The sequence below is a fragment of the Rhinatrema bivittatum genome, chromosome 4, assembly GCF_901001135.1.
Source record: "Rhinatrema bivittatum chromosome 4, aRhiBiv1.1, whole genome shotgun sequence".
In the NCBI taxonomy this organism is placed as follows: Eukaryota; Metazoa; Chordata; class Amphibia; order Gymnophiona; family Rhinatrematidae; genus Rhinatrema; species Rhinatrema bivittatum.
Window position 1 is genome coordinate 363,564,896 of NC_042618.1, and position 15,120 is coordinate 363,580,015.

The 15,120-nt window shown below is 40.1% G+C and overlaps 1 protein-coding gene across 2 annotated transcripts in view; it reads right to left on the minus strand.

The window, feature by feature from the left end:
- TAMM41 (TAM41 mitochondrial translocator assembly and maintenance homolog) overlaps positions 1 to 15,120 on the minus strand; it is a 127,536-nt gene that overhangs the window by 78,900 nt on the left and 33,516 nt on the right. For both annotated transcript variants that reach the window (XM_029600781.1, XM_029600780.1), the window contains exon 4: positions 7,616 to 7,766. In XM_029600781.1, coding sequence (XP_029456641.1) covers positions 7,616 to 7,766 — 151 coding nt within the window. The remainder of the gene's footprint in view (positions 1 to 7,615; positions 7,767 to 15,120) is intronic.

Sequence of the window (15,120 nt, forward strand, 5' to 3'; positions counted from 1 at the left end):
CAGCTGAACGAACTGTATTACATCAGCCTGTAAGTGTTCCATGGTGTGATGGAGCTTAGTGCTAACACCCAAGTATGAGCATCGTTTAACGCTCGTTCCTTGCATACACATTACCTCCCGTTTCCCAATTGTAACACTAAAACACAAGTAAATGAGAGCATAATAAAATTTAAATTACTATAGACTCATTAGGTATTAATGCTGGATGTACTATACAGCGTCAATACCTATGATGCTTATTTTATTTATTTATTTAAAAACTTTTCTATGCCGTCATTAAGATAGGTACCATCATAACGGTTTACAATAAGGCACAAATATTTATATTGGAAACAGATAATAAATTATATCGCTAAACAAGTGCCAAGACTTTACGGTAACATAGTTCATTATATAGTTCATTATATTCACTATTTAAGTCTCTTTATTTAAGCCTTGTTCATTATATAGTTTATTTAATTTTATTTTATTCACTGTTTTCCTCTAAGTTCTATGTAAAGCCTCTGTTTTGCTGTTTTTGAAGTTATAATGTAAACCGAACTGATGTTATCCTACGAAGTCCAGTATATAAAAACCATAAATAAATAAATAAATAAATACTCATAATTGGATGTGTTATATCATGTCCATTCCTTGTTGTAACAGGTTTTAAAAAAATTGAGAGCTTATACAAACTTATTCTGTGATGTTGAGCGAACATATTTAAAAAACATATTTAACAAATACAAATAGAATATATACCCGTGTAGATTGGGGTAGTGTGTTTGAGTGTTCTGCAGATCGCTTTTCTTTTCCCTGTGCTCTACTCTACTTTCTCTTTGTTCTATGCTTGTTTAAATAACCACGTTTTTAAATGTTTTCTGAATGTTTTGATGTCTCTTTGTAAGCGGATCTCGACAGGCATGGCGTTCCATAGCATAGGACCAGCTAAGGAAAGCGCTCTCTCCCTTACTTGGGTTAGTTTAGCTGTTTTGATTGAGGGTATGGTTAGTAAAGCTTTATTTGCTGATCTCAGGTTTCTGTTAGGGACGTGTACGCGGAGGGCTGTATTCAGCCATTCGGCTTTTTCATCATGTATTAATTTATGTATGGTACATAGGGTTTTATAATGTATTCTTTGCTCAATGGGTAACCAGTGTAAATCCATTAGGGTTTCAGTGATGTGGTCTCTTTTACTAGTTAGAATTCTAGCAGCCGTGTTCTGCATTATTTGGAGTGGTCTAATCGTTGTGTATGGTAATCCAAGTAGGAGGGCATTACAGTAATCAGTGCTAGCGAAAATTAGAAATTGTAACACTGAACGGAAGTTTGTTTTTTTTTTAAGTAGAGGTTTTAGTCTTCTAAGGGTCATGAGTTTGGCGTATCCTTCCCTTACTTTTAATGATATGTGTTGTTTTAGGTTAAGTTCTGTGTCAATTATCACTCCGAGGTTTCTCACTTTCTCTGTAAGTTTAATTTTTTGGTTGTTTTTGAGTATGATAGGGTTTTGGATGATTTCAATGTTTTTGCATTCCAAGAGTAGGAATTCTGTTTTCTCTATGTTAATCACTAATTCCATCTGGTTTAGTAATTGCTTGATGATGTCCAGATACATGTTTGCTATGTTCAGTGTCTTTTCAATTGTGTCTTCAATGGGTAAGATTATTTGAATGTCATCAGCATAAATGTAGTGTGAGATGCTTGGACCCGCTAGTAGGTGACATAACGGTAGTAAGTATATGTTGAATAGGGTGGCCGATAAGGCTGATCCCTGAGGGACTCCTGTTTGAAGGTTTATTTTATTTGACATTACGTCTTTTATCTGAACTTCCAAATTAAAAAACCGCATGAACAGAAAAGGACCTCCAGGTCCTTATCCCCTCTTCAAAAATAATGCTGTACAGGGCTGCTGGTGGGGGTGACGATGTCTTCCCCCAATAAAGGCATATTTGAGCCTCTACAAGAAGCTACTGTTCTTCGCCAGGAAGAGGCAATTGGTTTCCCTCCTACAAGCCCAGCTCAGCACCAAAATCAGAATGGTGTTGGGTCACCATTCACTGTTCTTTGACGGCTGGTGAAGGGGGTCAAGACCCAGAAGCCCTTTTTTCATTTCCATTTCAGATTGGGGGGGGGGGGAGGGGGAAGAAGGGAAGGAGTATGAGGGAAGAAGGCCTTCATTGATAGCTACTCCCTATCCTTGTCCCACTACCCAAGGCCTCTGCTTTCCAGTCCTTTTTCTCAAGGCTGGTTACTGCCAACTACAGGGTACAATGCAGATGATTACAAAGGTCACATTTGGTTTAATATGGACATTGTAACATCACCCCGTTCTGCGCACCATCTTAGCACATAGGATGTTAAAGCCCAATAGCAAGCCCAAGTTGGAACCAGTAATGTGGGTATTCTGCTGGTTCTAATGTGTGTTATATAAATCCCATGTCTGGTGATCAGTAGTGCTGAGGTTCTCTTATCAAGGTGCTCTTGCCAGTTTAACAAAACGTCTGGGAGCCCCTGGGACTCCCTTCCAGCACATCACTGGTTTTCCTCAGCCCAACATCTCCATGGACCAGTCAGCACATCTACCCTTTGCTTAATGCCTCCGACTCATCTCATGGAGATCAGGAAGCACCTGGGAGAGGAAAAAGTCAAGAATTCAGGAGACTCATTGGTAGATTATGAAGTAAAACATATACAAGTCCTGCTGAGGCCAGGCTGTCTGTCAACCTAATTATACTAAACTCAGGATTCTGCTGCCTCTGAAATGAAGCAGCTCTAAAGAGGGACTCCGGGACTATACATCATGTATCTTGTTATGCTGAACTCGGCCATACACAGTACCAAAAACCAAGCAAGAGGAAACATACAGCAATTCAAACTAGCCAACACCATTCTGGGATACATTATCAACTGGAAATATATAAATATATTGTATGTGAGTAGACTTCAGTATAAAAGACATGTTCATCAGACATAGCTAGTTTTAATTACTTCTTGATAGTGACTTACTAGTTATACCTCTCTTGTGGACTATGCAAGTTCTGATACTTTTTTTCTTCTTTTTAGAAATTACACAGTCATTCTAGACAACTACTCAGCTCAAGCATTACCTGCTGAAGTAGAAGCACTTACTTCAGAGGGTAATGGAGTACTCCTTCTGAAATCAGAATGTAAATGATTCAGGTGGGAATTATTTCTTATTGTGTGTACTAATTGGAATACTGCACAGTAGACAAACATTAGGATTAAGTAGCTATTACTGAAGTTATTTAACTGCTCCCCTGCAATTCCCGTGGAACACTGGAGCAGCCAAGGCAGCATGAGAGTCATAAATTACCTCACATGCACTGGTTCTCATTAGCTCATGTTCACATCATGTGCCAAATATCACACACTGCATGGACCAAGCAGGTAATCTGTGATAATGTCCAGAGTAAGGCTATCTCCAGAGAAATTACAGTTGAAAGCATTTAAAAATAAAATCACTATGAAATTCTTTTGCCAAACCAGGACAGGTATTTTCTACATGCAGCGTGTCCCTTTGCAAATACTGAGCAGTAAACAGACGCTGCATATTTCTTTTAAAGTGCAGCACAACACTTCCTCCTCATGGCTGTAACTAAGCACTGGCTTTTTAGGATGTATCAGAAAAGAAGTGCCATGTTAGTTCAGACCAGTAGTCCATTGAGCCCAGCATCTAGTCTCCTATAACGCCCAATGCAGGTCACTTGGAAGTAGCCAGTAGATCTGGATGGAAAGATCCTTTCCCTGCTGCTCATGCTCAAGCATAAGAGGCAGTGATCCCCATTCTGCCTGTAATTGTTAATGGACCTGTCCTCCAGAAACTTGCCCAAATCTTTTTTTAAACCCTGCCATACTAATAACCTTGACCACATCCTCCAACCACAATTTCCACAGCTTAAATATGCATTGGCTGAAAAAAACAAAACATTTAAATGTGTTTATGCAGTGCCAAAAAGCAGAATATAAATCAAATAAGACGTCTGCCACCCGTTCGTTTCATATCATTTTATTCCACCCCATTCATTATTTTATAGAGCTCTATAGTATCCCCTCTGTCGCCTCTTCTCCAAGCTGAACAACCTAACCTGTCCCTTTTTTCTTAAGAGCTGTTCTATCCCCTTTATCATTTTCTCTGTTCCTTTTCTAGATTGGCTAAATCTTTTTAGTGATAGTGTAACCAGAACTGAACACAATACTCAAGGTGCTGTCGCATTAGACTTATACAGAAGCATTATGATACTCTCAAATTTATTCTATTTTCCTTTTTCAACAATTTCTAAAATTCTATTTGCCTTTTTTTTTTTTTTTTTTTTTTTTTTTTTTTTAATACTAGTGCACACTGAGCTGAGGATGTCAACCTATTGTCTTTAGTGATTCCAAGATCTTTTTCCTCGGTGGTAATTCCTAATATGGAACCAGTACTGGGTGCATAGTCCACATAGGGCTGAAATCCACATGTGTAAATTAAACACAGATTTCAGCTTGAATTTTCAGTGGACTTGCATGCATAAGTCTGCTTTAAAAATTAAGTGTACATAGAACCCAACATAGCAAATGTGCACATATTTATGCCTGCTTGGGAGCAGGTGTAAACGTGTACATGTACATTTATGCATACAGTATTGAAAATGCTTCTGAGGGTGCTTTTACTTTCACAACCCTCAGGGCAATTTTCTACACGCCCATAAAATGTAAATACTTTTGAAAATGGTTAAGATTATGTTATTTTCCTATGTGCATCACTTTGCTCTTGTCCATATTCAATCGTATCTGCCATTAGATGCCCAGTTCCCTGATGTGGCAAGTTCCTCCCTGCAATTCCTCACAGTCTGCTATGAATAATTTTGTGCCATATGCAAACCTGATCACATTGCTCTATGTGCCCTTTTGCAGATCTTTAATCAATAAATTAAAACACCAGTCCCAGTATGGAACCCTGGAGCATGCCCCAATGGAGAGAGAAAAATAGTGAAAACAGACCATTTAGTCTTATTCCTTTTCCTGTCTTTTAACCAGTCACCAAGCAACAACAGGATATTGCCATGTATCCCATGACTTTTTAAAAATATCCTGAAAATTCTCTCAGGAGGTACACACTCCAGACCAGCTCATCCTTATCCATGTGTTTATTTACACCTTCAAAGAATTCTAACATGCTGGCACTTCCCCAGTAAGTCATGTTTAATTCTAGTTTCTCCATTCCTTGAGATAAAGGGATGCCCCATCACTGATGGGTTACACACTCTTCAATTTTGTATCGCCAATTCTGCTTCTGATAGAACTAAGCAACAATACATGGTCAATATTTTCAGAGCCAATTCTAAGAATTAGTTACATTATCATTAATATACACAGAGCATCGCCTTTACTTTCCTATTTTCCTGCACAGTTTGTTCTGTATCCCCGATTAGTTCCTTGACTTGCCAGTCTATGGTCCCTACAATATTTTCTTGGGCAAGTGAGGAAATGCTCCACAAACTAAGCTCCACCAAGAGCTCACCAGTAGCTATAGGCAAAGCTCCTCTTCTTTCCACAATGCCTCCTGCAAGTGCTTTCAGTGTCCTGACAGATATGAATTCACTAACATATACATAACAGCTCTGCAAGTTGCTGCAAGTGGCAGAGGTTTCACAGTACTACTCTGATATACCAACACACTCAAAACATTTTTTCTAGGGCCCTAGCTCAATCAGTTATTAAGACTCAGCAAATCAGGTCTACCACTTCAGCCTCTTCCAGTGAATATGGCCCAATAAAAGGATTTGGTACGGCCCAAGCTTTTTAGTATTTTAGTTTCGGAACCAATCTTTAGTGTTAAATATTGGTATACCACAGATCATATATACACTTGCAGTGTCCCACTGTAACAGGCTATGCATAATTTTCAGCACATACACAGGCTTTGAAGCAAGAAGCAGCTGTGGGAAAACAAGATGTCTCAATGGCCCAGGACAAAGAAAAGCAGTACAAATAAAGCTGAACAAAGATAAAAAAAAAAAATTGTCTGAAAAGAAAAAGGGTGTCCCTAACAGAGTTTCAGGAGCAGGAGGATCCTAGAACCTAGTTCCACCCAAATCAACCATGTCCTAGGGCTAAAAAAGGCAGGGGAATACAAGTTGGTGGAATGTGGCAGAAAGAATAGGAGACAAGCTGCCTAACGCTGAGCAGGAGACAAAGGAACAGAGCAAATATTAATAGATGGGGGGAGTAGGGATTACAGCACGACTCATCCTACATCTCTTAGGATCTTCAAATGAGCAGTTGGAAAGACCCCTAGTCCAAGAGACAACTTGGAACCAGAAGGGCTAGGGAAGGCAGCCTAGAACTTGATCCCCAACCAGCTCTCTGAAGGAGGTACTGGTCTCAGAGTCAACCTAGGATTCACCAGTGAGGGCACAAGGAGGAAAAAAAAAGTTTAGAAGACCCTCTCGCACACCCCCATTGCCACATTTAGTGTGCTGCAACATGTTCTGCCATTTTTACCAGACACAAATCATGCACAACAGAAGACAGTGCTCAAAGGCCACTTGCAGAAAGCAAGCAAACATACCACAGGGCAGTGACAAAATAAAACAAGTTCTTGCAGAACTAATGGAACATACTTTCTGGGACGTGCATGTATGCAGACCCAAAAACTCCCCAAAACAAATCCCTGACATGTACTGAAAATTTGGCATGGATAGGACATTAAAGCACAGAAGTTAATAACACGCACACATTCATAAACATAGTGATCTCATAAGCATTCTTCCCTTTTAAAAAACAGACTAATAAAACAGTACTTCATTAAGCCAAAGTAGCCTGACCAACACACTTGCTCTTCTGGCCATTTTGGCTTAACATTTTTCTTTGGCTGTTGCTCTATGATATTCTTGGACACATGCAAGGAGTTTTCTGAGTATATTCACCCATTTTTATGTTAAATCTTACACTGATGTCAAACTCCAGTCCCTTAAAAGATGTGCCTTGAAAAGACCTATTTCTCCACCAGGAAATAAAGTTTATTTGTACAGGCATTTAGTAAATTCTTTGTATTTAAGACCCCGATGTTAGGGTTTGCTGCCTGTTTGGTTTGGGATACGAGAATTATGCATGGTTATTATTTTTAGGTTCTTTATATATGTATTTTTTTCCTTTAGGATTTTATTTTTTTTATTGGGGATTTACTTTGTGCCTTCCTGGCAAATGTGGAATATCAAATGGAATAAAACTAAGTACATTTTTTATTTTATTTTTCATTTAGCTGATGCTTTTTCATTGAAAACTCAAGGTGACTTATCTACAATACCTAAATGTCCCTGTCCCCAAAACTACAAACACTGAACAGCATGGAGCAGTCCCAGCAGGACAATATTTCCACAACATCAGTTTGTGCCCAATTATCACTGAATCCAATTTTCAGGCTTTTTCCTAAATGTGCTAAGACACTCCCTGATGCGTGGTTTATGCTTACAGATTATGCAATGGTGTGCAGCTAATGCAAAGGTACTAAACAGCCTTTTAAATTCTTACAACCCACATAAGTTTGCTATAATGGTTATACTGTTGTCCTGTGAGAAACCCTGAACCAAAAGCAATGATTTTAACCAGTTACAAGTAAGACTTGGGTACCAACCAAAATAAGAGAGCGCTGCAAGCTGGAGATAGAGGTCTTCCTCAGAGAAGCTTTCTGGCAGCATGAGGAATGCTGCTGTCACTGCGCTCTTCAGGTTGCTGGCCAGGGCTGTCTGCAGCCTGCCATTCTCATTCTGTGCCAGGAATTTGACCTTGAAGGAAAAAAAAAAAAGTCATCAAGCCATTTCTGATCCTCAACAAAAAGAATCAGTTTCCATAGTACTCATACAGCAGAAGTGCACATCACATTCAAGACTTTGGGAAGTGTACCCATTTTGAGTAAGTATCTCATTATCTGGTTAAATGACAATGGCTGAATATCCAGTTGTGTTCAGCAGCCGCCAGCTAGCTGGATAACTACTTTTCCAGGTAAGTAGTTTGTTGGCTAAGTGGTGGATGGGATGGGACTATAATGGGCAGGAGCTACTTATCTGGCTAACTTATAGGGTCATTCATCAAAAGGAATTATGGCATCAACGCATGTGTTAATGCCATAACACATGCAACAACATTAGCACATGGCGTGAATGCAAATTTTAGGAAGGGGCGGGATTAGGGAGGAGTTTGGGCAGGATTTGTGAAAATGAGGGGCACTATCGCTCGGTTTTAACACTGGAAATCACGACACCTTTTTTCCTGGCGTTAAGCTGTGCAATATGATAGAAACGGCTGTAACGCAATTTGCAATAAATTTTTCAAATTGCATTTTGGCCATTTCTGGGCTGGGGAGAGGAGAGAGAGAGACACACACTCTGGGGAGGCCCTCACAGTATGCAACTATTTATTTTTCTATAGGAGGGCCAGCTAATAGCATGAGGTGAAGTGTTGGTGATGGTTTAGGGGCCAGTTTTTCATGCAGAGTACACCTCAGTGAAGATTTGATGTCATTTGGAGTGAGGAAAGTCTCACAAAGATGACATTTCAACTATGTTCTCCCGACCTAGCTTGATGGACTCTATAACAGGGTGAGATCTGTATTTCTGGTCTCAACGCTGTTTTCCCTAAAGAGGATTTTTCCCTGGTTATAATACATTCAGAATCGCCCATTGCGGATATCTACTGCAACAGAATAAACATTGCAATTTCTGGATTTACAACATTGCTTATTTCCAATTTTCGTCTATGGACTGTTATGAGGCATATTATGCTATTACTAGCAACAGTAAAATGGGATAGACTTAGTTTTGGGGTACTTGCCAAGTTCTTATGGCCTGGATTAGCCAATGTTGGAAACAGGATGCTGGGCTTGATGGACCCTTGGTCTGACCCAGTATGGCATGTTTTTATTAAAGTCAGCTGTCATTTGAGATTGACCGCCTGCTGTCATATCTTGCAATTTTCTTTGTGATTATAGTCTTTGGAAAACATTTTCTTTCATTTTTTGTAAGATTTTCAATTTGATGTTATACATGTTTTTTTTTGTAAAAAAATGTTTTTTAGTAATTGTTAAAAAAAAAATAATTTTTTTTAGAGTGTGGATACAAACTGGCTCATTTCTGTAATTATATATTGTTTCATTGTAGAACACTATTTTCTGCCTATTTTTTCATACACTACTATATATATATATATAAAACAAAAAATCAGGTAATTAGGATTAAACTGTGCTTATCAATTATTACAACAAAAACACTATGCAGAGTAGGATAAAAACACTTCATATATTCAAAGGTAATTACTTAATGTTCATTATCAAATCAGACATCATATCTTATTAAAAATACTTTTATTACAAAAACATTGTTCAAAAATACTCATTACAAAAAAAATGTTTTGAAATCACTGCTCATTATATTAATTGAACATATCTCCTTTACATCATTAATTTGTAAATACCATCCAATTACATTTCACCTACACTTAAAAAAACATTCATTCCCATTCATAACCCCATACTCAACCGTTTATTCTAACAATACAATCATAAAAACACAAGTTAATGTCTCATTTGCTAAACAGATGAATCTCTCTAAATGGATTCTCCAATAATAATACTCCTTGTTTTAACACTTTTTTTTTTTAAACAAATATGTCATAAATTCCCTATTCCCCTTATTTTTCACCACACCACTAACAAATATACTTTTTACATGGTAACCTAACCAGCACTTTGATGTGTCCTCTTAGTATACTGTAATATGTCCCAACAAGGCCCTTCTTTCGCTGGATCAGCTTCTTCAGGGGAAATGGATTATTGAAGAGAACTTCACTCATTGATAACAACTTGAAAACTTCATATTATATTGAAAATGACCAAATGTTTAAATTAATTTAGAGTTTCTTTTACCTTCTCCAACTCTTAATGTCCTTGAAACTATCTCCGTAAGGAAATGATACCTATTGCCCCTTAAACTCCAACCACTCCGGATATCTCACTGCCCGCCTGTTCACTAATACGACATTTTCTTGCCAACTTCCAGGCTCTGGGCGCATAGATTCTCAAACCATTAACTTGCCACAACAGCGCTGCTTGCATCCCTTTGATTTGTTTCATTCTCAGCTTCTTAACGCTCCCTATTTTCAAAACATACACAAAGTAAAAATACATAATTTATTCTTTACCTTTTCCTGACATTTCTGTCAGTCTCTAGCTCTTGTTCAGTTGCTCTCTCAACACACAGAGCTGCTTAGCAGTGGATTTCCCTAATGGAAGAGATGAGGCAATCGGCGGGAGTAGTTTGGGAAGCTGAAATGCCATGTCATTTGCACACTATTTCAGTATTTGAACTGGAAACAATCTGATCAGCGCTTGTGATTTGCAGATTGATTTCTGACAATCTGTACTTTCTAGTTCAGTTTTGGATAGCAAAAGAATGATCGCCCTGGATTGGTGCTAGACATCTACAGGAAGCATTTCAAACACTGAGTTAACTGGGCTAAAGCGATCCTTGCCAAATCTTTCACTTTCTTTTTCTAAAAGTTCTGTATTTCACCAGAGAAATGGTAACCTCAGTACAATTCCTCCACCTTAATGGCTTGTTTTGAGTTTTGCAGGTGCGTTATTCCCACAGCACCATATAGCACTCAGCAGGCAATGAAGTTTTTTCAATAAACTCCATCTGGAAAATATCAAAGGACCATGAACCGGGATTTGCTTTGCAGCTAGAAACATTACGTTCTTCAATATCCTGAATTAAGACACAATGTCCCTCTCCCACCCTCCTGCCCCAAGCTACAGTGCAACGTTCTACCTCTAGACTAGTCATGCTTAAACTTGTTGCTCAAGATCTTCCACCAGGTTAGGTTTTCATGATACCCACAGTGAAATATGCATGGGACTATATTTGCAAAACCTAGGAGCAGGGTTAATTTGCATAATTTAGTTACTCTGAAAGCCAAACCTGTTGAAGGCTCTTGAGGACCAGAATTTGGTAACTATTCCTCAACAGCAATAGTGCATGAAATTAGAGATAAAATGGACAAGCACATGCTGGAAGATTCCTCACAGGACTGGATGATAGAGGCACAGATCTGAGCTTGTGTCATGTCCAGACTGTACTAGTCTGCAACAGCAATAATGCCCGCAGCAAAGAGCTCCAATTAATAAAAATAACTGGTTCCAATATGCTTTCCTTTTCTACTGAAGCCATGTGAAAATTAAAAGGTCAATAAAAAAATAAGGGGATACCTTTTCTCTGGACTAACAATACCTCTCAAGGGTAATTTTAAAAGATGTTTCCTCTTCGCCCTGCCAGAGCGGTCCAGATAAGTAGGATATGCTTGTTCACCAGCAGGTGGAGGCATAGAACATCTTTTTATGACATTTAGGGGCCAATGCAATATTTGTGCACAGAAAATGGGCAATCAGTGTTGAGTGCCCATTTTCCTAATGTGTGCCCAGTCACCTCTCCTGGGCGCACAATGCAATATTTAAAGTTAGGGGTCATGCTAAAAAGGAGGCGCTAGGGAAAATTGTGCACCCCTAGCACCTCCTCGGCATTGGGCACCCAGGAGAGGTGGCTGTCAGTGCAGGTTGGGAAAATGGATGCTCAATCTACCAGTGTCCATTTTCTCCCGCTATCAGTATATACACTTCAAGATACATGGCCTGGACCATATATCTTGTGTGTGTATATATTGGGCTCCAGAATCTTTTCTTCCCAAAAACTTTTTTTTTGTTTTACCTAAATCTGCTTTCTTTGGTTCCTCCTACTTAGTATAATGCCAATACTATTAGGAGGAATCATGGAAAGCAGGATTTTTCTCTCTTTTCAATGTGCCCTTGAGCATGGCATACCTTTTGGCTAGACTAATAAGGAATGTAGATGATGAGCGGTATACAGTTAGGTAAACACCATAGAAGAAAGTATAGCGCTATAAAGGTTCATGGATCCTTATTTTAAAGGATTCAGTAAATCAAACTTGAGAAATTGATGAAATCAACATATCCTTCATTTATTAAATAATTTTCTTGCGGACAAATCTTTGGGTCCCCTGACACGCCACAAGGGCTGCGTCGGGAGGGACAAAGCCCAATGGTAAAAAGGTGACGTGTGTGACAGCTGAAACAAAAAGGCAATTCAACGAAAAAGTATGAGCCCTGCGGAGCCGCCATACGTTTTTGTTGAATCGCCTTTTTGTTTCAGCTGTTTCAAATTCCCTCCGTAGGGCTCAACACTTTCATTGCTTTCGACCTTCAATATTCAACATATTCTACTTTGCCAGGTCACGCACTTCACCGTTTTACCATTAGGCTTTGTGCCTCCCGACGCAGCCCTTGTGGGGAAACACGGTCCATGTCGGGAGACCTAAAGATTTGTCCGCAAGAAAATTATTTAATAAATGAAGGATATGTTGATTTCATCAATTTCTCGTTTGATTTATTGAATCCTTTAAAATAAGGATCCATGAACCTTTATTGCGCTATACTTTCTTCTATGGTGTATACCTTTTGGCTAACCATGGGCTGGCCTAAAATTTGCCACTTTGCAATGAGCATGTGGGAAACTTATTAGCTACATGCCAGTTTGGACGCGCTAATCCCAATATTGCTTTGGGTGCATGTCTAGCGTGTCCAAAACACGCATCCAACTGCACATTTAGCAGCGCGCTGAGCTCAGCACCTGATATTGCATTGGCCCTTATGTGTCTGCCTTCAGCTGGTGGTGGCTGCTCTATGATAGCAGGAAGAAATCAAAAGGCTTGAAGGGCGAAGGCTCGTTGATGGGTCAGTCTCCCTAGGGAAGGATAGATCAAGCTGCAGGGAGCAGAAACTCGACAGCCAAGGTGGCTGTCCTTCCTTCCCTAATATCCAGTTCCCATTTGGGCCTGGTGATAAGAGAATGGAGATACCATCCACATAAAGCTCAACTGAAAAAAAACAACAAAAAAAAAAAGTGGTAAAGGAAGAGCGAGCAGCTCGATTTCCCCCTCCCTTGGCCCAGCTAATGGTGGTCAGAGGTAGAAAGTGTCTGCAGTGTGGTAATAGGAGAAAGAGCTCCATTGCAGACTCCTTCTGTGTGACATGTGATGCACCAGAACCTCCATCAGAAACGCAGGTATGGCTGGGAGCGCAGAGGCTGCTATGCCGGGACAGTAAGAGTGACGTTAAAGATGTGCCAGAACTGATGGGGGAGGAGAGACTGTGGGGGCAGCAGCTCAAATGAGGAAGCACGGATCGGGAAGATGCCACCGACAAGGAGCTTGTGGTAGGCCAGAGCAATGGGACCAGCGCAGAGCAAAGCCAGAGGAGAGTTTGAATTCCAATGAAAATTCTCTCTCCTGATGCATACAGCAAACAGGGAGATAAGAAGTAAGGCAGTGGAAGGAGGAGGAGCTCCAGCTGGGCAGTTGTATCCTAGATCATATCCCCAAGGTCCCCAGGGAATGGGAGGTGGGGGGCAAAATGACCCTAAGATGGGGATGGATGAGGAATGCTCCCGGGGGGGGGGGGGGGGGTTTACACTCTTTCACTCATAGGAAGAACATGGAGACTCAGGTGAGGAGTCAGAAGAACTAAAGGGAGAGGAGAGTAAAGATACTATGGTTAGGTTGTTCAGATGGGATGTGCTGGGACTCTTATAGCAAAGGTTTCACAGGCATTAAGCCTGGCAAAAAGCCAGGCAGAAGACCGATCACCACAAGGAGACCTGCTCCTTCTAGGAATTAAAAATGCCTACTAGAGTCTGTCTCCTACATGAGGCCATAAGGGATATAATTATGGCAGAGTGAGAGGCACCTGATGAATCCATGAGAGCCATTGCCTCCCAAAGTGGCCTCTCTTATCTGCTGGGATTGCTATTCTCAGCAATCCTGACCACTTCCAGCATAACTTAGGCCATTACAGTATGCGTCCAGCGTTAATACGTACATAATACAAATATAGTGCAAAGTACACAGGATAAAGACCACACAGGGATTTCAAAAAGAAATCCCTGCATCCACTTTACCAGGCATGCCTAAATACCTTCCCATTTCCCCAAGGGAGGGGGCAATTTTCAAAGGGATTTTGCCTGTGGCGAAATGCCTGTTTCCCTCATGGAGATCATTTTGAAAATTGCCCCTAAATTTATAGGACATGTGTGATGTTGCCTATTTACTTCATAAGATTTGGTGAGGTTTTTGGGGGAGCCTGAAATGTGCCACATAGATTTGATTCCATCCAAACAATTTTAATAAACATTTTAAATTTTAAAGGCTTTCCCTTGGATGCCAACTACTTGTGAATTCTAGAAAAGAAGGTCCAATATTTTCTAAGAATGAAATGGAAGGATGTTCGTTACTTTTTTTGTTCATGTTCCCAAAGTCCTCACATATTGGCATGTTTACTGTGCACAGCATGCATGAGAGGATATACAATTCCTATCTCATCACCTGGTTGTTCATCCAGGAGCAGATAAACAAAAGCCAATGTCCGCAGATGAGCTACTGCACCAGATGCCACATTCAAACAGATAGAATCCAATTTATTCATTAGCTCTCTAAAGCAGGTTGGAATGAAGATATAGCGATTCCAGTGCAATCTAAAAGACAAAACCACATCCCTCCAGAATTTGCTGAAGCTTTGCCCCACCTTTACAGGTCATGAAAACTGTGAGGAGCTCTGTATTGTTACAGGTTTCCTAGATTTTACTGACTGACAGCCAGACTCAGAGAGGGTATGGTTCAAGCATCACAAATCCCATTCCAATTACACTTCAACCCCTTCCTCCCTAGTTTCTGGGAATGCTGCAGAGACAGTGCTCACTACCCCCATGAAGTAGGGGGATTCTGGATGTCTCTCAATCCAGACACTGATTGGCCGGCACTTACAGGATCTGGGGAAGAGAGGTGGAACTAGAGGGAGAAGAAATACCCAGGGGAATGAAGGCCAATGACTCCTCTGCTTTGGCCCACTGTTGTCATGACGACACAGAAGACAGCTGCAGCGGGTTTCAATTGGGCTGGAAGACCAGAAGCCAGAGAAGTCTAACTAGTCAAAGAAAAAAGAAAATACAATTTAAACGAAATGCTTTTTTCCTTTACCCTCCGGCAACCCATAAATCTGTAATTCTATTCTAAGCATTT